At 35.7% G+C, this 23,668-nt stretch overlaps 1 protein-coding gene across 2 annotated transcripts in view; it reads right to left on the bottom strand.

Moving 5' to 3' along the window:
- NOL10 (nucleolar protein 10) overlaps positions 1-23,668 on the bottom strand; it is a 52,958-nt gene that overhangs the window by 8,681 nt on the left and 20,609 nt on the right. For both annotated transcript variants that reach the window (XM_054279678.1, XM_054279679.1), the window contains exons 14-19: positions 8,719-8,845; positions 7,669-7,748; positions 7,395-7,493; positions 6,716-6,805; positions 4,857-5,030; positions 4,223-4,470 (exon numbers count right to left, since the gene is read on the bottom strand). In XM_054279678.1, coding sequence (XP_054135653.1) covers positions 4,223-4,470; positions 4,857-5,030; positions 6,716-6,805; positions 7,395-7,493; positions 7,669-7,748; positions 8,719-8,845 — 818 coding nt within the window. The remainder of the gene's footprint in view (positions 1-4,222; positions 4,471-4,856; positions 5,031-6,715; positions 6,806-7,394; positions 7,494-7,668; positions 7,749-8,718; positions 8,846-23,668) is intronic.

The raw sequence follows: 23,668 nt of genomic DNA, 5'->3' as shown, positions 1-23,668 counted from the left end.
GGGAGTCCTAACATGGCTCATCCTTCTCATGTAATGTAGGTCCTATGAGTTGAGTGGCACCCTCTGAGAATATGACATGGCTTCTACGATCACACTCTCTGCATGTGCTTAGAAAACATTCCCCTTACTGTACACAAAATTAGTTTCTGCAATTTGAGATTCTATTAGTGCCTCATTAGCTCTCTCTGAAGAGGTCCAAGAGATCTTTTCTGTATGATTTTTAAAGCAGAAAATAAATCATCATAAAAATAGAGATCATATATAAAAAAGAGAAGCCACCAAAGTCAATGGCATTTACTGTGTATGAAGAACTCATGGCTGTGGCCTATGCATGAAGTCTCTGAAGTCCACTGAATTTTGGTTAATGAGCCATTTTATGTAACAAAGACTTTTCAGATTAACAATGAAAAATTACTGTCAAGAACTACTTTATTTCTCATGACTAGGTACTTTGTATTTTTTTCTGTAGTATATTTTTCATTGAGTACATGTAAAAACTTGTTCCATCTGTGCGAATCGGAAAGACAAGCTAAGCCTTAGAGCTAACTGTGGCAGAAGATCAGTCACCAACATTGTGGTGGGATTTCTACATTCAAGTGAAGCCCCATTTTCTCCCCTTTGAAAGTGAACTGGAGAAATATGGCTACTACCCAGCAATTATTGAGCATGACTGCCTAGACATTGCTTCAGTCAGGAGAAAAATTAAAATGAGTAGATACTAGCAACATGCTGTGGGGCTGTAATCTTACTGAAAAAAACCATAGGTATGGCTCTTTTTATCTGAAAATGTGCAGACCTCAAATGATAGTGAATTGTACATACTGATATACAAACAACAGATGGGTTCTTTGTTTTGGTTGGGTGTTTTTTTTACATCTTCCTGAACAAATTAATTCAAGGGATACATTCACAGCATTATGGGAAGCGAATTCCCCTGCCCTAATGTAAAAACCAAACAAAAAATTACCCATGCAATTTTTTTTTTCCTCATTATAAGAGGACAGTTTTTCAGGACATCTCCTGCTGTAAAACAGGAATATCTCTTTACCAGTACTAAGGAATATCAACTATGCTTTTGTTGGCTTTCTTGGCCACCTCTGAAGACACATACATTAACTGTCATACTTTTTATAAAATGTGACTACTATAGTTTTTGATTTTGACATTTTTTAACTTCAGTAACATCCTCTTTAAAGGGACATCAAGTATATCAAAAAACTTTTAGCACACAGATAAAAATCCTTTCCTTTTATGGTTTCCTTTCAAAATACTAGGTAGGAAACTTATGTTGTAGGGAAAGAAAGCAAGGATTTGAAGCTTTTTTGTGCAAGCCTAAGAGTACAAAAGGGGTAAATTAAACATAGAAGGATTTGAAACAAGGGGTTTTATAGAACCATGAGTAAATTTTGCAGCTTTCCTGGACAGAAAAATGTAGACTGTTGGTCTAGAAAGAAATTTATAGTACGCATCACTGCTTTAAAAGTTGGGCTTGGAGCCGTGCTGAGTCAGGAATATGTCAAAAGAAACACCCAGTTTTATATAAGTCATAAACTGTTTCCTCAGGTAGAACATTATATGATTAGAGAGAAAAAGAACATCTAGCCATTAAATGCATAGTGAAGGTATTAAGGTACTTAATTATATTGGTCACAGACCATCATCCTGTAACTTGGATATATCAAATCAAAGACAAACATGCCAGCCTCACCAGATTGTACATGCCACTACAGTCTTTCCAGTTTTCAGTATCCTACTTCAATTAATTACTTTATGCTGACTATTTATCACTGAATAAGGCCAGCACAAAACATATTTATTTTCTCCATAAAATTCTAATACGTAAAAACACTTACTAACCAAACAAGTTAGCTCAACACAGGCTAAATCATTATGACTACAAAATGGTAACAGATATGTATTATATGAAACAGATATCAGCTGTTGATTTTTAAATTTCTTCTAAGAATTTGATGAACACCAAACTCCACACTGTGAACAATGCTTGGATGAACACAAAGGGGATCAGTGAGTATACAGCTAATTGTTTAGATAACGATAAAAAAACCCCATATAAGTCAATCCAATGACAGCAATTCAGAAAACAAAGGAAGTGATGCTACCACATTAATTTTTTTGGTCATCCTGGTCTGTACTCAAATTCCTCTCCTTTTTTTTTTTTTTTCCCCCACATTTTACATTACAGTCTATTTGTGCATCTACCAGAGAGGATATCTATTAGCAGCAAATCTTAAGACATTCCCCTTTCTTTACAAGCAGCCTGTTAAAAGTCTTTTGATGGTTTATGTCATCACAGATATTTCTTCCACTATAGGACAGGTCTGTGGTATATGCTTTTGCTTTTCCTGGGGTGAAGAAATTATTTTTCTCCCTTAAACCCATATAAAATGTTTCTCTTCCTTACAACTATCTTGGCTTATTTACTTGAATTTCAACACCATTTTTCACATTTAAGCCTTCTGTATTTTGAACAAAATGAATTCTTTATGCTTCAAACTGACAGTCCTTAGAGTTTTCTTTGGGGCTCAGCAGCTGAATTTGTGCAAAAGAGCAGTATATGAGTAGTCTGCAGCCATACAGTTTTTTAATGAAATATTTCACTTGCACTGAGAATACAGTGCCATTTGACCAGTGTTTCAGGCTCCTTCCAAGTTACAGCTAATACGACTATAAACCTAATCACAATGTAAAAAATTATTTTTGACCTATAATACTTTGTCAGAGTATCCGGAGTAATTTTCTCCTGACAAAGAAGAAAAACTGAGAAAATTAAAAAGTTGCTTCATCATCTGGAACAAAGGTAAAAAGAAAAATAATCAGGAGACAGTTAATGGAAACATCTAAGGAAATTAAAAGTTCAGAGTAAGTGGACATATTCAATAAAAAGAAGAAAGAAAAATCCCTGTGTGAAATTACTTGCTGATAAAAACAGCTAAGGAAAATATGGCAATCAGTTTTGCTGAACTGCTATAAATCCCTATTTATAAAATATCACTATTTCTACTTAAAAGAAGTCTTACAGGTACAATATGGAAATCATAGACCATCTGACTACCATAGGAACACTCTCTTGCTAATACTTAAAAATCCACTTTACATGATCATTCTAATTAAAAGGCTGAATTTTTATCAAGTGTTTCTTTATGTGTCTCCCAAAAATTCCCACCATAAAACAACCAGATTGTAGTCATTAGTGACATAAAGAAACAGCCCCATTGTATTATTCACTTTCTTTCCTTTGACTGTGCAATTTCATTCTAAATAAAACAGAAATGTTTATTATGAGATCCATCTAGCCCAACAACCCATTTCCAACATCAGTCAAAATTCTGTTCTGCACCAGCTGTGCTGCAAGAACTTTGAAGCTACTGTCTTGAAAGGTTTAATGAGTGTCTGTGCTCCAAACAATAAAATTCTATTAAATCTCATCTTCTGAAGGGCTCAACTCACCTCTGAAAAAAACTAAATCAATGAGATTTGCAGCCACTGAGTACCTCAAAGCCAAGTCCTTTAATTAATGTGCTCTTTCTTTCTTTAGTTTGAAATGCTTATCCATGTACCCATTATTTCAGATGATCACCAATTTAAGGAAATGAAAGAACCAAACCAAACTACACTTAACAAACACCCTCCTAGCCTGGTATTTTGTATTGCAAAATGAAAAACAGAAATAATAAGTCCTGACATTATAAGGACAGTGTAGATTTTGAAAATTTCTAGATGCCATAAAAATACCCAAACAAAACAATTTTTCTTTTACCATGTTGACCCATCTTGATCCTACTCCCAAAACAGTGACTACTCATGTAGCATTCTAAACCCTTTTGGACAGTCAGATTAAAAACATCCAGTCTGTTAACCTCACAGTGACACTGGTGGAGAAATATAACCAGTCTCACAAGACATCACTGTTACCTGTGGGAACAGCACTGCACTAACACTGAGTAATGGATCCCCCAGTCTGACTCAGGAGTATCTTACTAATTTCATTTGCATTGTGTCTCTGTCCTACTTTAAATAGTGTATTTGTTTATCTATAAAACAAAGCATACAATGACTATGACACCTTAAGTTATACCCTTGGATCACCAAATGTAGCTTTACTAGCAAGTGCTTCCATGCCACAACACTGCAGGCCTGCACTGTAGGGAAATACTTGAGAATCATCCACCCCCATCTATTAAAATAGGAACATTAGTCTTACTTCATTAATTTTTGTTTTTTGGCAGAGTCTTTGAAGCTTCTGAATTCCTCTCCTTCTTTAATCTCAAAAAACTGAGGTTTTAGTAATGTTTGCTGATCCTCCTTGAGCCTTTCCTGCCGCTTTAGTTTTTCCTCTTGGCGTAAAAGCTTGCGCTGTTTCCTGACCTCTTCAACCCAGCCTTTTTCATCATCTGAACTCTCAGAACTTTCTGCATCACTTGCTTTTCCTTCTGGTTCTTCCTCCTCTTCCTGCAGACAAAAATAGTATAAAATAAGAAGTCATCAACTAATTTTCTTTCCAAATCATTCCTGCATTTGGAGTATGTGACAGCTTTTACACAGATACAGCTGAAGACAACTACAACTTTTGAACAAAGCAGTAACAGCAAATAAGCTGAAAATATATCACAAAGTTGTTACCATCTACATATTTTATGTTTTTCAAACCTGTGTTTGTGCAAAAACAGTATTACATCTAAAAACTAGATTAAATTTATAAATGACACTTAATTATTGTAGCTGATAAGACATTCTTGCATTGCCTTCAACTTTCTGGGGTGAAAAGTCTGAAAGCCTGAAACAGAGGAAAAGAAAACTCCATAGGCTTTCTTAATCCAAATGGGAAAATATTTTACCTGTCCTTGTGCTTCCAGTTCTTCTAAGATCCTTAGCTTCCTCTTTCTTTTCTCACTTATTTTAGAAACAAGTGGGTTAAGTAGCCTAAATTCTTCACTCTGCTCATCCACCTGGAAATCTGGATTCTCAAACATGACCTTAAAACGATCATCTTTGAGAAGGCTGGGCAGATTCTGGAACAGGAGCAAAGCATGAGCAAGTTACACAATTCTGAAACAGACATTAACAAAATACGTAACACTTTTTCTTAATTAAACAAAGTTAATAACCAGCATATGAAATGCCAGTTGCTTTATCCTTCCAGGTCAAATAAAAATCAAGATTTATGCTTATTGTACTTTAACAAAGATTGTTTTAAGCTACCTGTAAGCAAGAGCTTTTTTAATACACAGTACAGACACTTTAAATACACAATTACTAATATTTTCAGATAAATGTTTCTCATACATTCAGCCAGCTAGTCTGGAGACATGTTGATATCTACTGACTAATCAGCAGTACCTGCAGGGCAAATATACTGCCTGATGGGGATGAGTCTACAACATGTAAAACAAATTATAAGGGTACGTATCTTTATGTAATGCTACTATTATTTTAGTGTAAATACTTAAGAGGAAATGTTGTTATACATATTATAACACTTTTTCTTCACTACTTTCACACACAGAATGTAAAAGGCAGTTTAAATCATGTCAAAGTAAAATGAACTCAGTGTAAATTATGCTGCTGGTGAATTCAGAACAGTTCAAGCTACTAATTCATCTTAGGAGAAGACCAGTTACTGTTATTTTAAAATCACTGCACACATAGCTTTTTAATAGAAAATGTTAATTTTTTAACATTGCTTAACTTATACCAGCATATTAATCCCACCACTGCACTAGGTTTTCATTGTTATTGAAGAAAAGGAGGGTGGAACTAAGGATACAGAAAACAAGAATAAATTTCAAACACAAAACCAGTGCAAATGTGTAACTTTCAGCCACAACAAAAATTAAATCCCAAAGCCTGAAATAAATTGCTTGTCATAGGACTCTAATACTTTTTGAGAAAAATAATCCCTATGTACATTTTTATATACACTCTATTTAGTCCACTTAATAACACAATCTCTAGGTACTTCAGTCCCCATCTACTGAACTCTCATTTAAGTTTCATCATCACCTATCTTTTTAGTAGTTCCTCCATCCTTCCTCTAACCTCAACACATAAGATTTCATTATTTATCACATGCAGGCTAGTGTCTGCCTATCATGAATGCTATATTCCTGTAAGAATGAGCACCTATGAATGCTACCTATAAAAAGCCCACCCTCTCACTAGATACTAAACATTTACCCATTTCTTCAATTAAAAACTTCTCATAGCAGAGTAGTAGATTACTTTTAACATCCAGAAGAACTCCTGCTGCATAAAAGCAAACCATTTTGGCTATTCTATAAAACATATTTAACTGTATACACAAAAAATGCAATTGTATCTTAAATTTTATAGATAACATCTATCCTGTCATGGTCACCACCAAAATACCAAAAACATATGCAAAGAACAGGTCTTGTATGAACAGTTGTGGTATTGAGGCTGCATTAACCAGTTTTTGGAGTTCTGTGAAACCCATATTACCTTCACAATGAGTATTTAATCATTTTTAGCATCAAGTTACTATATGGTTTTTTTTGAGCTGCAGCTACAGTCAAATACACTTAAAGCCACCTACCAGAATAAGTTATTTATAAGAAACAGAACCAATGGTATTTTGAATCTCTTTGGCCAAACAGCAACAATTAAAAAAAAGAATCCTGTAAGCATTGCTAGTTCTGTGCTCCCAGCTAGAGAATTCACCAAAACAAGAGCTCACCTTTTGTTTTCTTTTTTTACTGAACTGTTGCTCTTCTCCTTCTTCTTCAATCAGTTTGAGTGCAAGTTCTTTATTAACTTTTGGGAGTTTCTAAAAAGAGGAAAGCAATTAATAAATTAGCCTTTTACACATGCAACCTACATGCTTTACTTACAACTGTTTCAGAAAAGCTCCTTGCTGTTCCAAATATCTCTAAGTACTAGTAAAGTAACTGCCCTTAGAGAAGATTAAAGAACTGGTATATTATTTTTAACTTCTAATGCATCACCTTTAGAACTTTAAAAGCAACTCTTTCTCCTTTTATGTTGAACAGATCCAATCTAGAAAGTTACTAGTTATAAACACAATACAATTTTCATGTATCGCTTTCCAGAGTATCATGTTTCAATGGCTCAAGTAATTTAATGACAGAAGCAGAAAATGCAAAGTTTTACCAGTGGATTATTTGTTGAAGTGGCAAATGAGATGAGATCTGCTCTTTTAGTTTTGTATCAGCCTTTCAAAATCCCACACATGGGAATTTTATGTTTCCATTCAAGAAGTTCTATAAATTACTTTGTGTGTGCAATGATAAACAGATTCAACTCCTAAGTCACTACATCTCTAAGATACACTTGAGAATACATTACTTTTTATGAATAGCTTTCCCCAAAGTATACCATTTATTTCTAGGATTTACCTTCAATTGAACTCTCTGTGCACGAGTTTCTTCTATCTTCTGCCTTATTTTCTCTCTTCTATATTCTTCATAGGCAAAGGGGTTGGCCATCATTTTTGCCTTTGAACAAACAAGAGGAAGTAAAAAGAAAGTACCATTAATACAGGGCACAGTCCATTATCTGGATGGAAAAAAAATCTAGCCAAAACAAAAAACCAAAAAAGGATGAAGAAAACCCACAGCACATATATTTTACTGTTAAGAATAAAAATTGACAAGATTCAGCCATAGTTACCTTATGATAAAGTCTTATGTCCATGAAGAAGCCATGCATATATGCTCTGAGCAATGATGATCCAATGAGATGAGCAAGACCTAGGAAAAAAGTTCCAGAGAATTTCAAAGAACTTTCACACATAAAGAACTTCTATTCCAAGACAGCCACTTCACTTCCTTAAGACAAACAAACACTGCCTACGCAAAATATCAATCTAAGTCACAGTCATGACATCAAGACTAATTAAAAGTGGGAATAAGAATTGTTTTGGCCAGCAAAAAAATTTAAGCTTCTTCAGAGCAACCAGATCCACTTTTCTTGTCATGATACACATTACTGAGCACTTGTTAAAAATTTCCACATGCACTATACTCTATAAAACTTCACAAAGAATTCCTGAGGATGATTTTTGGGAAGTCCATAGATGTTTGAAAATCCCTTTTTTAGTGTGATATATTTTTCAATTAAAGAGTTTTGCCCTGTGTCAAACACTCAGAGTCAGAGGTAAATTAAGTAAACTGGAGCAAAACATTGCAATCAAACCATGTAACGGACAGAAAAAGGACTAACTGCCTCAAGACAAGGTTGCTTACCTTCTCTGCTATATAATTTTCAGAATTTCAATTTCTTCAAACTATTAGCCCTAGAATGATTTATATATTCTGAAAATTACTACATTCAAATAGGGTAGCCTTTGGCTGCAAGTTCCAAATTCTATTTCAGCACCTCAAAAATATTTTGACAACTAAACCAACTTTTCTTCCTATGCCTTCCATGTGGCATATGAAAGCACAACAGATTCCCAGATGCATTATACCAGCAAATATCAATCACCTTCTTGAGATAAAAATCTGAGAAACACAAGTGTTCTTGTGTTATACTGGTTGGGAATCAAAGAACTTAGAGCCATCAGTCTGGAATATTCATAACCAATAAAACAAGAGAAAACTACTGTCAGTGAATTTCTAGCAGCCCTCATACACCACACTGAAATTACAAAAATCAGATGTGTAAATGTTCAAAAACTCAACAAAGAAGTCAGCCAAAGAGTGTATACAACTGTTTTACCTAAATTTTCAAGGTCTTTTCTGGTAACAAATTTGTAATCATCATAAACAGTGCTTTCTGGATTCTCTTCCAGTTCTTCAGTCAAGTTGTCCAAGAAGGAACACCATTTTGGGGCAGGTCCTAAAACCTGTGGATATTATGGAAAGTTTTAACATTGCATTTTCTTACAGAAAGAATGTAAGAAGGCTCTTGGCTACTATGCTACAAACAAATTAATCCCACAGCACTTAGAGAACACAAACCTATTGCTTGCATTACCAACAAAGAGTACTATAGATTATATAAGTGTTATTTTAATTTAGATCATTTGAGACCAGCCAGTCTGGAGGTTTCAAGTTTAACTGTTTCAAGTGGTCCCAGTCTGATTAATTCTTTAAAAGCTTAGAGCCAAATATTATAGAAGAAATTACAAACTAATGGCAGTAGATAGCAACTAATTTGTAAATTGCTGCTGGATCATGAACTTGTTGGGTTCACTATGCAATCATGTTAAATTCTAGTCTATCCTGTTTATCTTAATTGTAACACCACAGATGTATTTAATGTATTTTATTCAGGGATAAACCCAGACTGTATGAACAGATAATAGAAAATATTAAGAATACTTGCATATTTCCATGATGAGGCAAAAGATTTGTTTGCACAGTGTTAGGTAGCACTATCAATGTATTTTTCCATATATGTTTCCTCCAATTCCCCAAGTTAAAAATCAGCTCCCTTTACTTTTCCCTCCTGCTGTTCTGATTGAGATTCCTTTCCATCTTGACTCATGCAGCCACACTCAGTTGTTCCAGTAGTCTTATTTTAGTAGGTGAGTTAGCTGCATGGAAAAATCTAAAACTGCATTTCTCTCTCTAGTGTAAATCAGCTGACATTTTAGAATGTTAAGTCACCAGCTAAATCCCACAGTGGGACTTTTAACGAGGCTTCTGATTTGTTTGCTAAAAATTCATGTTAAAAACTCCAGTCAATCATACAAATGCTTGTGACACAACAGCATTTTAAGATCCTATTCAATTAGGGAAACAACTAGAAGTGATTTTATTTATTTAACATATACATAGTTTGTTTTAACTAGATTGCTGATTAACTGTATGAGCTAATGCTGTTCATTTAAAAAGTGTGTTTCTTCTAATTCAAAAGTCTTATTCTGAAGACAACTACACTCAAAAAACCCTGTAAAATTGTGCTCTAGACCATAACATTTTATCTATCATATTCTTGCCTGTAACACTCTAGAGAATAATATTTTATTCTGGCCCACTACTGTCCCTGTATTAAATACAATTTATCTTCCTAAGATCTCAGCCCTAGCTGAAACCATTACGTGCCAAATGAAAAGTGCACTTTTTTTACCATGCTGCATATTTCATCCCAATTACCAAGCACTTCCAAGGAAATACCCAAGATGTCACTAACAAGAAACATTTTACTTACTTAATTGACCAAAATCCCCATGTCTGCTCCAGGAATAAATGACATATATAACATTCAGACTGACTTCTTGCCAACATTCCAGAAGCTTTTGTCTCCATCTTGTCTCCATCCAGATTTTAATTTTTGTTTTATTTGCCCCCAACCCACTTATTTAAATAAGCTTTTATATTAAGCTTATATATTAAAAAACTTTTATATTAAAAAGAAAGCAATCTAGATCTATTAAATGTCTTCATGCCACTTAAGAAGTCAGTTATCTGTGCCTCATTACCAGACCATCAAAGCATGACTACAATTTTGTTTTAGATGAAGCAGTTTGTCCTTCTTACTAAAAAAACTCCCAAGCTGCTTGCTAACTAAACAAAACTTCTCTTGTAATAAAATTTAAGGACAACATTCTCTCCTATATGCAAAGCCTGATACTTAGAGTAAAACCTTTCATGGGGCATAATCTGTGCCATGAAAGACATGAAGCAAAATCCTGATTATTCACAATCATCTGTGGATTGAACTGGATGATCAGATCATAGAAAACAAAGTGGGGGAAATGAGATAATTAATGGAAAAAAGTGGTGGCAGAATACCAGGAAAAAATAGAAAGTCCAACCATAATTAAAATTTGGCATGTTAACTGACAGAAAGGAAAACCCTACAGAGATGTCTGTGTATGTTTATTACCTTATTTCCCCTTCTCCCATCCTGCTGAAACCACTTGCCTACCTATTCTAGGACACCTTAGGAGCTCTGCTTCAGGCATTAAAATGAAATATTTTTTAAAGCTTGGGAAGAAATTCAAAAATAGAAAAACAAACAGTTTCAGCCACAATGACAAGAACATAAATAAGAAAATTTTGTCCTTCTTTTGCAATAGCAATTCTTCACATAATTTAACTGCTACTGCATTTTTAACTGCAGAATTTAATGGTCCACTGTCAAACAACAGCTGTCCCATGATGATGCTAAAAGCACTCCAGAATGCCAGGCTTCAGGGCTCCACCATTCCTGCGCCCAGATAGAAAAGCAACAATTGACAGGGTTGGTTTGCACTGGGCCTCCAGGGACAAGGTGGGAGAAGTGAAACTGGCCTGTCTTCCCCAGTTCATGACTTTCCATACAGTGGCCACATTGCAACACAAGTGGGATCGCTTGGAGCTGCGGTCATCCAGCACTGGCACCACCTCAGCCTGGCCTGCAGTCCCTGCTAAAGCCACCAGAACAAAACAAAGCTGTGGAGTTTGTGTAGGTCAAGTAATATACTGGCAATTTGGAGTGAAAAGGTACAAATTTACCACACCTCACAGAGAAAAATGCACTGAAATTCACAGCACAAATAAGAAAATGTTATGAGGTAGGTAATTGCATGCAACTTAAGTGACAGATATAATTTTTACAATATTCATGATATGCCAAACAGGTTTCTCTGCAAGTTTTAGAAAAGTTGCACTCAGTCAGTGGGAAAATAATTATTAAATGAATGCACATCTATGCTTGGCTTTTATCCAAATACTTTTTAGCACAGGAAAACCAGGAGTGAGCACCAACAGTGATCAAATTAATATTTTTTCCTGTTTTCATTACTATGCTGCTTTCTGTAGGATAACCACTTCTAGACACAATTTCTGCCAATTGCTACTGAAAGTCAGTAAGATTGCTTTGAAAATGTTTTTGCCCATCAAGAGAGGAGCCTCACCCACCAGAAGGGCCCAGCTGGCAGCGAGTGAGGGGATGCTCTGCTCCCCTCCCAGCACCTTCCTCCTTCACTGGAAACAGCACCCAGGAGGTACCAAAGCACAGCTGTCCCTCAGTGTCCCACCACCACACTGCAAGGCACAGTGACAGATGGGTCACACCAGTGCCTCCTCCCCACAGCAAAACTTACCACTACCATGGTAATGCAGACACCTCACCACTGCCTTTCATCTTATTCCAATCCACAGGAAGTAAAAATGTGGACTTAATAATTATTAGTATTGTGCCACCTAATATCAAATTTTTCTTACACACATTAGAATATTTGTCTACTTTACACATAGAAAACACAAAATATGAGGAGTCGTCTAGCATGCAACTGAGCAGAGACAAGTCCGAGACCAAACTGTCAAAGAAATGGAAGAGAAAAATGTTCACAGAAAAATATTTTTTAAATATTGTAAAAAAAATTCAAAAATCACAGTTCTTTGTATTCTATTCTACAAGATGTTAGGCTTTGTAATCTTGTGGCACCACAAGTCTTACATGGTCCAGAATGTTCTTCTGGCAATGCCTAATTCCTGAGCACTTCTGTAGAAATATCACCCTGTCATTGGCCTGCAATTCCCCTAAATTTAACAAAGCCTAGAACAGCACAGGTATTATGCCCAGCCCACAACAGATGTTCCTTATCTTCATTTGAAAGACCAGACAGCACTTGTACACTTTTAAACACCACTCAACAGTTTGACAGCCAGCTCTGTAGAGCTCTTACAGCCACAAAAACCTGCCCTAATCCTACCTAGTACTAAACATGTTCAACTACTTAAAAGAAGTCCAGGATGTGTAGAAGCTTCCATAGTCAGATATCAAGAGATTTAAATTAAACTACTATGAATGCACATCCAGACAAGTTTTGTTAAGTATCTGTTTGAAGGTTTCTAAGACCAATTCTACAGGAGTGACTGAACAGTTGCTCTATTCTTCTCAGGGAGTAAAAACAGGTTCCAATCTGTTTTTCTGGATGTTAAACAGCAAGTTCCTGGAAGATTTCAAACAAGGCAGTGATAAACTCTTCAGCAATAAACAAGATGTCAAATATAGTAAGACCAACCCTCCCAATCTTCACTGGTTTATTTTAGCAATCTGAAATACGCAAAATGCTCCCAGACAGCATTTATCGGATTTGAAAATGACTCAGTAGAATCTGGAAAGTTTAGACTGTCCAAATTTTCTCTAGAAGACTAACTTAATGTATGTGGACAGCATTTAACCACACAGTTCCAGAGGCTTTGGAAAGCAGAGGCATTATTTGCTGTGGCTGCATGAGATTCAGAAAAATTTCAGTTTCACAAAAATGAACTCTGTAAGGCTGTATCATGCCACACCATAGTGATAGAGCTAGTAACAAAAAAGCATGAAAACACATCCTATCACTGTTCTTTTGTATTTTAGAAGTAAAAGCTTCTATCAAAAATCTATGTGTTGTGGTACCTTCCACACATTTTGACTAAGACCATTACTAAATAGCAAAAATGTACTAACTAAATAATTCACTGCCATATTATTTGAATAATGGTGATTACAACAAAAATAGCACATATTTAAGGTCTTCAACAGATCTCTAGGTACAGTATATTGTGAAAAATTATTAATGGGTTGGTGGAGACATTTTGAACAAGTCCAGTACATGTGAATGCAAACTGTAGCAAGGACTGTGAAAAGCAGCAAGGAGGATTTCTGAAACAGTAATGCTTGCAAAGGAATAAATACATCACAGAGACACTATAAACTAGAGCTGAGTTAAGCATCAGAAGAGTGTGACTCTTAACAGCTTTTTAAGTGGCAATAATGGGGAAAAACAAACAACAAATTTCAGATGAAGTCTGAAATACTGAAGAAAAACATTATATAATCTGAGTGCTTGTAATAAGATGGGACTTGACTTCAGAATCCAAGGTGGCTCATCCATTCCTCCATTCCCAATTAAAAACAAAACCAAAAAACAAAATTTAAAGCACTTCAACAAGGAGATATTATTTTCTAGGCTATACTGTCTTGAAACTAAATATATTCTTTATATCCAAATCTATACATATTATATATAATAACTCTCTATATATAGTTATAAATATATAACTATATATAACTCTCTCTCTCTATATATATATAAAACTATATATAACTCTATATATATTATATATAATATATTCTATATATCCATTCTATGTATCCAACAAGCAGAGATTATTTTCTAGGCTATAATTTCTTGAAACTAAATATATTCTACATATCCAACTCAAAGACTTCACATACATATTTACCTACAGGACAAAAAAGAATTCTTTGGAGAAGACATATAGTAACAATAAAATCGTAATTTTGTTTGTTTGTTAATGAAATGGTACAATATAAAGCATGTAAAACCTTTAACAGGATATAATTGCTGGAGAAAGCAAATGCACATCTATGCATGCATATTCTCAGTTTCAATCACATCATTTAAAAGGAGAAAGATTACAGAAGGTCTAATGAGGGAGGTAAAAAAAATTATGATCCCCAGGGTGTGAGCAGTGATAGAAATGTGCAATTGCATTTTAAACATAATTAGCTCCCTAATTGCATAGCCAAGTTTAATTAATGCAATTACATGCAATATTAATTGCTATTCATTTTAAGAATATTGTTTTCAATGTTTTGTTCTCTAATTTTAAGAATTAGACAGATCTCAATATGTAGTAACTTTGAAAAGTTTCCATCTAGATGCATTGAGAAGACAAGAGAAGAAAGAACACCTCATTGCACCTTGTTAACAGTTAAAATAAAATCAATTGCAACTGGTAACTCAAAAAACCCAATGGACCTTTTCTAGCTTGTAGATGAGAAAAGCTGCAGCTCTCTGTTCTTGTTACTATGCTTTTGGCCTTCAATCACAGCCAGCCCAAGAGACCAGCTCGTGTTAAGAAGGAGCCTTGGGATCACATTATCTTGTTATGTTTCTGTCTACATTTCCATACACAGCAATTCCCATAGCAACCAATATGCTCCAAACAATTTGTAATTTTGAGTTCTCCATTCTTTTGTAATCTTCGTTCTTCCTATGAATGCTCTACAATCAACTCCAATTATGCTCTGTTAATCTCGTAATTCTATTTAATGGACTGAAGAAAATGATTTGATTCTCTAAATTAAATTGGTTTGGGGAATAAACTCCAAACAAATTTCCCATATATTCTTCATAATTTCATGTTTTCGTTCACCCTGCATCATATAGTGTAAATTTGGTGCTTTTAAAGACATCAAGTAGCTCAGTGGAGTACAGACATGACCAAGAGAGACTAAATAGCACACTCTCCCCTTCTGGCACACTACTGACAACAGCACTGCAGTTGGTTTTGAGCCCGCACACTCATAAATTTCACTGAACTATACAAAGAATTGGCTCTTTTCACTCATCCTAACTCCGGCACATCCAGACATTTTTGGCACATTCATTAATCAGTGAGGTTGAATACCTTTCACTATGCTATGGAAGCTGCCAAATCAACTATTTGGAGGTTTTACTCCTTAGAGAGCACGTTAAAGGAAACACTGCTTTTAAGACCTTCCCAGCGTTAAACAAGAACTCCTGCAGGAACTTGCATGCATCTTCTGGAAATGAGATTCTAAATCTCTCCACCCTGGTAGCTACCAGATAGTAAGTACTTCTTTTTCTAATTCTGAGCAGTTTGGCTTCATAGTGGTGGTTTGGGGTTTATTGGTTTTTTGTTTGTTTTTTTTTTTAATCTCATACTCTCTGGTCTGATAAGTACCACAGTCAGTTAACCAGTCACAGGTCTGCTCTCACTGTGAATGCTCCTTCTATCTTTTGAAGGAGACAATGGTCCAGTTGCTCATAATGTTGGGAAAAAACCCTCAAGCAAACAAAGTTACTCCTTAAAACTGTAAATAAGGTTACCAGAATAGCTCTTTTCCTCACAAGACAGAACTAAAAAGGGACACTTCTTAAGTCACCTGTGACTTACCAGCCATGGCATGAAGAGTAGAATCTGATGCCTCCACCAATGTCCCTATCATGCTCTGACATACATAAAATAAATATTTCATCAGTGTTGCTATAGATCTGTTATTTATCAGACTCCCTACACGTTTTAAATATTGAGATAATGTGAAGTCAGAAAGATACACTGAAACTTGAACCACAAGAAGACACTACTTTCACACAAAGTCAACTAATCAAATGAAGCTCAAAAGGTAAGGGGAGAGTGGCTTCTCAAACTATCTGTAACAACCATGACCTGCTTCAAGCACCTCCCAAAAATACCAGTTGGAAATAATTCAAGAGTTACCAAAAGTCTGTCTTTATTCTACACAGCAGGTTCTATGGCATACCAGCTGTAAAAAGAGAGGCAACTAGGAAAATTGCCTTAATACTGTGCAGTAAGTTCAGCTGGGACTCTCTTCACTGGTTTTATTTACCTATGGACATGTGTCGATTGTCTTTCTTTATCCATGAAAAAAAAAAAGTACAGATGAGGTATGATCAGCTGATCTAATGCCTTACTGACAGTAAGTCAGGAACCACATTTTACTCTGGCCATCCACACCTTCCATTCCCTACCACATTTCACTAAGTGCTCTTACCAATTCCTTTGCATAGGTTCTGGTACTCATCAGAACCTTCACGAAGTCAATTTATTGTTTAGTGACTCTGTGTCACTGAACCAGCACAATCTCCCTCACAACAATACCACCTTCATGGTTTACACAGTCTAACAAAAACCTCCATCCCATCATGACACATTAGAAAGAATAAATTCCTTGCAAAGTTCTTCCCTTGCCTTTACAACTGGTACTACAATAGAGGCACACAAGGAAAATGGTAAGTGGGCAACTTCATAATGTCTTGGCCTTCCTTTTAAACAAGGAAAGAACTTCTACACAGCTTCCAACTGTTCTAATATGTTCAGAAATCTGTTTCTCAAAACATAATGGCACATACGCCATTCTTCTTACTATACAAAGGGGACAGGCCATCAACAGACAAAACTTCCACTACTAATATGGGTAAGAGTAACACATGCATTGGTTTTAGTAAGTATGCAACAGCCCCTGATGGCAATCTAAATTAACAAGTAAGAACCACCAAAAATAAGCCAGAAATGTCAAGTCCCAACATGTCCCCTTGTCAACTTCTCTTAATGGGACAGGAAAATTCCTCAACTGTCTCACTGTGTAGGATCTTGCCTCTTGTGCTTTTAAGTGGCTGGGAACAGAGTTCTTACAATACACACCAGATGCCAAGAAATGTTACAGCATAAATATCTTTACAGTCATTAAAACAACACATACCTGAGGATGATCTGTATTTTAGGGAAATCTGAGGAATGCTACAGATATAAAGGTAATGGGAAATCCAGCTCTTTGTCTACCTTACATGACTGACAAACCACCAGAAATCTAGGAATGTGTGAGTTTCTAATAACTCTCTACTATTGCAGCTTAATTGCTTTTTGCAAAACTGGGAGGAAGACTTCTGAGTTTATGCAAGTACTGCCAGACAACACAAAGGGAAGGAAAAGCAACTACCTGTTGGGAATATGCAGCTCCTCCAGATAATGAAGATAAGCTCAGCATAAACCAACTTCACTGAAGAGCATAATGCTAAAGAAATTTTGCACAATTCAGGAAATAATTTTAAAGAGAAAGCAGCTTTCAAATAAATACTCAAAAGCTTTCACATACATGATAGTTTTATTTACTTCTAAGGTCTTCTCTGACAAAAATCTTAGATCTTTGTAAATTCCACTATTTCTGCATAAAATAGTCATAACTCACAAGACATTTCAATTCTGAATGTAACACAGAAGATGACAGTTACCCTGTACTTTCAAATGCAATGAAATAAAGACTGAGTTGAAATTATTACATGGAGAAAATTCTCATATGCTTTGTCTTTCTGATTCAAAAGCTAAAACACTCCAGTTCTTATTACATGCTGATAGACATGTAGTACATGTACAAGTACAAAACTTCCATTCAACAATTACACATATTCATTATCTGTGACTGCCTCTCTCTTCACTGACTGAAGCTAGGCAACTGCATCTCTAGATTTTCAGAAATCAAGTGAAGAATAGATGGACCAAAGGAAAGAACAAGTGCAAGTTAAGAAATAAAAAATATCTTTCAGATACTCAAGGCTTAAAACAAGGGGACCACGCTCCCCCCTCAAAACATGCTTCTTAAAATAAGAACTCAAGAACAGAATTGCTTGAGAAACAGTCACAACACTAAAAAGCACATGATTCTTTTTTCAGTGGTAAGAGCAATCACCTGGTATAATTCCATACAACTTCTGCTTTTAAGAGTTTTCTCCTGTGCTCTATGAAGGGTTTAACATAAACTATACGTATTACTTTACAGTCAGTGTGCTGCTGTCTGGTCAAAAAATACTGAAGAAGTGCTGCCTAGTACACTAACAGCCACAACAGCACTAAGCAGGGTTCATACACATTTATAATCTAGATTAGTACATCATCAGCACCAGAAACATCTAAAACAAGTTTTACAGGAAGATCAGAAATTGTTTCCTGATCACCACACATTGGTGTTTTCCTTCTATATACATGTGATAAGTGGGACTGTGTCTCTCAGCCAACACATGGGAAATGGAGGATATCCTTTGTTGGGAATAAGCCCAGTGTGTTATTTTTCAGTTTGAAAGTGTTTAGGTTATAAGTAGGAAGCTCACATTTCTGCTTGTGAAGATAAACAACTTTTTTCCTATGCTTGTAAATACTGTGAGATAGGTAATGTATCATTCACCAGACTTTTTTTTTTTGTGTAAAGGATTAGACTGTTCTGGATGGAAAACACAAATTTGCAAGATTGATATATCAAAATTCAAAATTAGTTTAAAGGCCAAAGATGCACTCAAGTATCTTTTTATTAATGGAAACTTTCTTTTGAGACTTGGCAGCCCTAAAGCTCAACCTAATACATTACTTCATAACAACCCTTCTTTCCAGTCATTTCACAGTTTTCAAAATGAACAAACTAAGATTAAGACCAACATTTTCCATTTTACGTCACAACTACCACTTTATTTTACTATACTTTTTTTCCCAGAATATGAAATGCTTTTCTACATTACCTATTGTTTCAGGATAGAAAAAAAATCTCTTAGCACAAGTCAGTTTCATGGTTGCTTTCTACTTTACCAAAAACATGTTAGGGAAGGGCTGTATTGAACAGGACGAACAACTGTCTTCTAGTCTTCCAGAAAACACAGCCTCATCATATGATCTTCAAGACAACACTTGAGGCGGCACCTATACAGAATGACCTAATACTGCCAATCAGAAGACATGAAAACATTCTAAAAGAAATCAAAATCTTGCACTCTACTGGAAATCTGTTCTATTAGTGTCAAAATGCCAAACACAAATATAATAAGAATTGCATCATCTGATTCATAGCTTTTACCACACTAGCCAAAAATCTGTACAGAAGGTCTCACTGTAACTGCATCCACAAACTATCTGAATGACAGCTGACTATACAGAACACTGGCCCTAAAGGTATGAAATACAAGATGTGGACAGGTAGGTTTGTATTCCTATCATATAAAGACCCAAAAGAGAAAAAAAGAAAATCAGCAGATCCCAAATGGATAAAATGTAAGTCTCAGATTAATAAAATCGTTCTAAAAGTCTGTGATCATAGAGCCAAATGTGGAGAGTATAACATAGGGGAAAACTCCCACACTTCTTAAAGTGAATAATGACAGACTGTAAAGACAGGTATCTGATGGTCATAACTTCTTGTATAGAACTAGTGAGAGCACCCTGTCACAGACTGACAGAAAATACCTATTTCAGATAAATGCTTTCTCTGTCTGTGAGCGAACTAAACACAATTTTGACCAATTCAGCCACTTAGAAGCAGCTCACCTGGGCACCTATGACCAAAGCACGTTCATCCCTAATTTACATTCTAGAACTACTCCAAACAAATATCCAGAAAGAAATAAAGAGGATGAACTAAGATATTAAAAAACTGCTTTCACTTGTATTTCCTTCAGTACAAGCTCCCTCTACAGATTTGTTTCACCAAATAACCAGAGCATTTAATGAAAATATGTAAACTAATAGGATTTGTTGCCTTAATCAGTGATTATGTTGTTTCAGGGTTAACCACTCAGGAAAAACTAGTTTTTCCTCAGGTCTTGTAAAACAGTTTTTTTTCTAAATCCAAGAAAAAAAAAATTTAAAGATAAGCATTTTTGATGCATATTCAAAACAAAAAGATGCTGATAAACAGTAATTAAACTAGACTAGAGGAGTATAAAAAAAAACCAGAAAACAAAATCAATTAAAGAAATTAAAGAATGTATGAAAGGCAAACAATGCCTGGTTTAGCTGAAAAGCCACATGATTTTAAGAGGACAAAATTCATATTTCCAACAATAGGGACAGCCACAAATCCAAAGTAGGTATTGTATGAGAAACCAGAACCCTTATACTCTTGGAGAAACTGAATCATTGAGTAGGCAAGAAATACTTGCTCTTGAAGCATTTCCAGTTTTTAACTCCAACAGCCCTGAACTAGGGGAGTGCTAGGATATCAAATTATTTTCCAAAACCACCTGAAAAGAAGCCAGAGACGCTCCAGGATTTATTTTTCCTTGAAGAGCTTAATATCTTCACTACACCAAAAGTACATTGCTTCTAGCCTCAACAGGGAGTGTTCCGCCAAGACGGCAGGAAAGTAAAAAAACCCCAGAACACAGAATATTACACTCAATTAATTACATTCTTAATTGCTCTCTTCTTTTAACAGCCTAATGAATAGAGCAAGTTTCAGTTTCAGTATGTTCATGTAGCCGAAAGTTTCAAGTCCAATAAATGAGACAGGACTGATTTGCAACATCTGTGCTAAGATCAGACAAGTTTGTGTAACCAGAAGTAAACACTAAGAGTAAAACCCAGGCCCATTGCTCTCCACCCAGAGCACCTTCTGTACAACCTTCAAACAGAACCTTGCATGTTATGGAACATGACAGCCTCAATTAAGCTTAAAGAGAATCTGACTCATCTTAGATCCCAGGTCAGGGGACCACCATGTGTCAATGGAACTTGTGCTCTCTTCACTTCTTTGGCCAGGACCTGCTTGCACTATTGAATCAACTTATGTTTCTGAGTCAGTAGTCTAAAAACTATCCCAAGGCACACACAACTCATTTCAACCTTCTTGAGGCACACATCAAAGTGATGAACCAGGAAGCCAGCTGGCAAGAAGCAGGTTCCAAGTGTTTGCATAAACTGCAAGTTAGCTATTAAACTAATGGCAAACAGCCCAATTCCAGTCAGGAATTCAGAGGCACTTGCCCTCATTAAATCCCAGCAAAATAAAACAAAAACAAAGTCTCTAAGCTAAGCCACTAATGTTGCCTATGTAATACAAGCATTTCATTTCAAGGGTCAGATTCAATTTGCTTTTTGGTCACTCTGTACTGTGTACCTATATAAGGTATCTTGCCATTGAAAATCAAACCTGCCTGTCCTTTCTAGAAAACAAAAAAAATCACCTTGTACTTCCTCTACTTACAGCTTTGCACACAAAAGAAAAAACTGCAGTGATTTTTTACTTCTTTATAAGAAATGCAATGTTCTCAGACATTCCTAGTCTCAGCTGTCATACCCACTCTGATGAAACTTCTGCAGGAAAAGCTGATGCATGCCATTTCTATTACAAGCAATATTATGATACTCACTGTCAAAACTCTTATAATCCTGAAGTTAAGAGTAATTTTTTGGGTTTGAAATGGAAATTTAGCTTTGCCGTTCACAATGGAGAGAACGGGCACACGTACACAGATAATTCAGTCAGACATGAGCTCAGCCAGAGCACATTCCAAGCTGGCCGGACACGAGCCAGCTCCAGTTCACCAGTCATGAGCTGTGCTAGCACAGCACTGTGCCCACACCAATAAAACCTGCTGAGAGGCTGGGCATGCTGGGCTGGGCACAGTCCTGCACTGTCTGGCCAACTCCAATCATGGACAGCGGATGCTGGGTCTGTCTGCATCCATCTATGCACACACTGCTCTGCAAGTCCCACTGCTGTGAATTCTTTTCTCCTTACAGAGAGCACAGCACCATACATTTGGGATTTGAAGTATCCTCCTTGATCACAGCCATGGCAATTCCTTATAGCTGTTCCAATGAGCATTTAAAACAAGAGAATAATTATTAGCACTATAGGCCAATGACAGGCACAGGCAATTAAATGGATTTTATTTACACAACTGTCCTTTGCACTTAGTAGCATTTCTCCTAGGCATCTATTCTGTTGCAGAAATCAACAAGACTCGTAACTCAGTTCCTGTCAACATCTCAAAGACAAAAGACACATTTTTGGTACTATTCAAGTCTACCTTAAAGAGAAAATTAAGTTACTCATTTAAAAAATTGTGAATCCTAGTTCTTAGGAAAAGATAGAAAATGACACCATGAAAAGAGATTAAGTAATACAGTTCTTCAAAGTTTTGCTCCAAAGACCCACGTAACTAAACTTAACTCTGCCTGTGCAAAAAAATTAGTAAGTCTTCCAAGGATGGAAAAAACACATGTATTAATCATCTACTGACAGAGAAACCAAAGGACAGGTGTGCTACTCTGAGCTCAAATAACTAGTCTGGAAGATCAAGGAATAAAACTGTAACATGAACGTGTTAATAACATTAAGTTTTCCTTAATAAAAAAAGCCCTGGAGCAGTTGAAGGCTGACACAAGTCCTCCATTTCAGATTTTCATCATTTAAAAGGTAGATTAAAAAATAAACAAAACAGCCAAGAAACACAGATTTGGTGAGCTACATACTTGATTTTTAGGAAATGTAGTAAAACACCGTTCAATTATGCAACACTAGCTGTACCAGCCCCTCCTGTCTTGCCTATAAAATGGCACAGGGTAAAAAAAATCAGACCAGAGTGTGAGATTTCTGTCTCTATTTCAAAGTAACTTCTCACTACTATTTACCTTTTCTATTGTCTAAAGTAAGTATTACATGTTTTGAAATGAACTACAAATTGTCAACTAAAAAAGTAACAACAGTATTTCAGGTATGTTCAACAGCCTTCAAACTCAAAGCCATTGACATAAACTGGAGAAGTTTAGCTTATTTGAAAAGCAAATTTAAACTGGCCAGTAGCCTTTAAAATAAATTTTAAATTTTCTTGTATACATCAATATTTCAAATATAGAACTCATATTTGGATTTATGCTTTTTATTCATCATTTGGGTCCATCTGTATACTCATGACACTGTGAGTGTAAAAACCATAAAAAGATACCATCCAAACAAGTTTAGGCAGACTCAGGTAACAAAAATCAGGGGATGGTCACACAGGAAGATGGTTTAGGGCAAAATTTATGTTAATCTTCACTGGAATAACGTACATGCTGCAAAAATACTAGATATTATCAGTCAGTATTCAAGTTTGCAATATTGTCTCTAGGTATGATCTGAGATCTAATACAGAGTGCTTATAATTCTTAACTAAAAATTGCTTGTCTGACTTCAGAAACACAAATTTAGTACTCACAGAGGATTCTGTGGGAGATTTTTGAGAGAGCGAAAAGTAAATATTTTTCATTTTGATTTACAATTTGTGCAAGAATACTCAAAAATAATGCTAGCTTGAACAAGTTCTAACAAACATTCATCACTAGTGACAATCAAGACAATGAAATAACTTTTTGGCTAAGTTGGATGTGAACTGCTCATGTACTATAGCTGTCAGGTTCATGTATCATGC

The sequence above is a fragment of the Melozone crissalis genome, unplaced genomic scaffold (assembly GCF_028551555.1).
Source record: "Melozone crissalis strain CALT ecotype California unplaced genomic scaffold, PUWL_Pcris_2 ptg000027l_1, whole genome shotgun sequence".
Lineage (NCBI taxonomy): Eukaryota > Metazoa > Chordata > Aves > Passeriformes > Passerellidae > Melozone > Melozone crissalis.
Note: the sequence above shows the minus strand (reverse complement) of the source record. Positions and strands in the feature narration are given on the sequence as shown.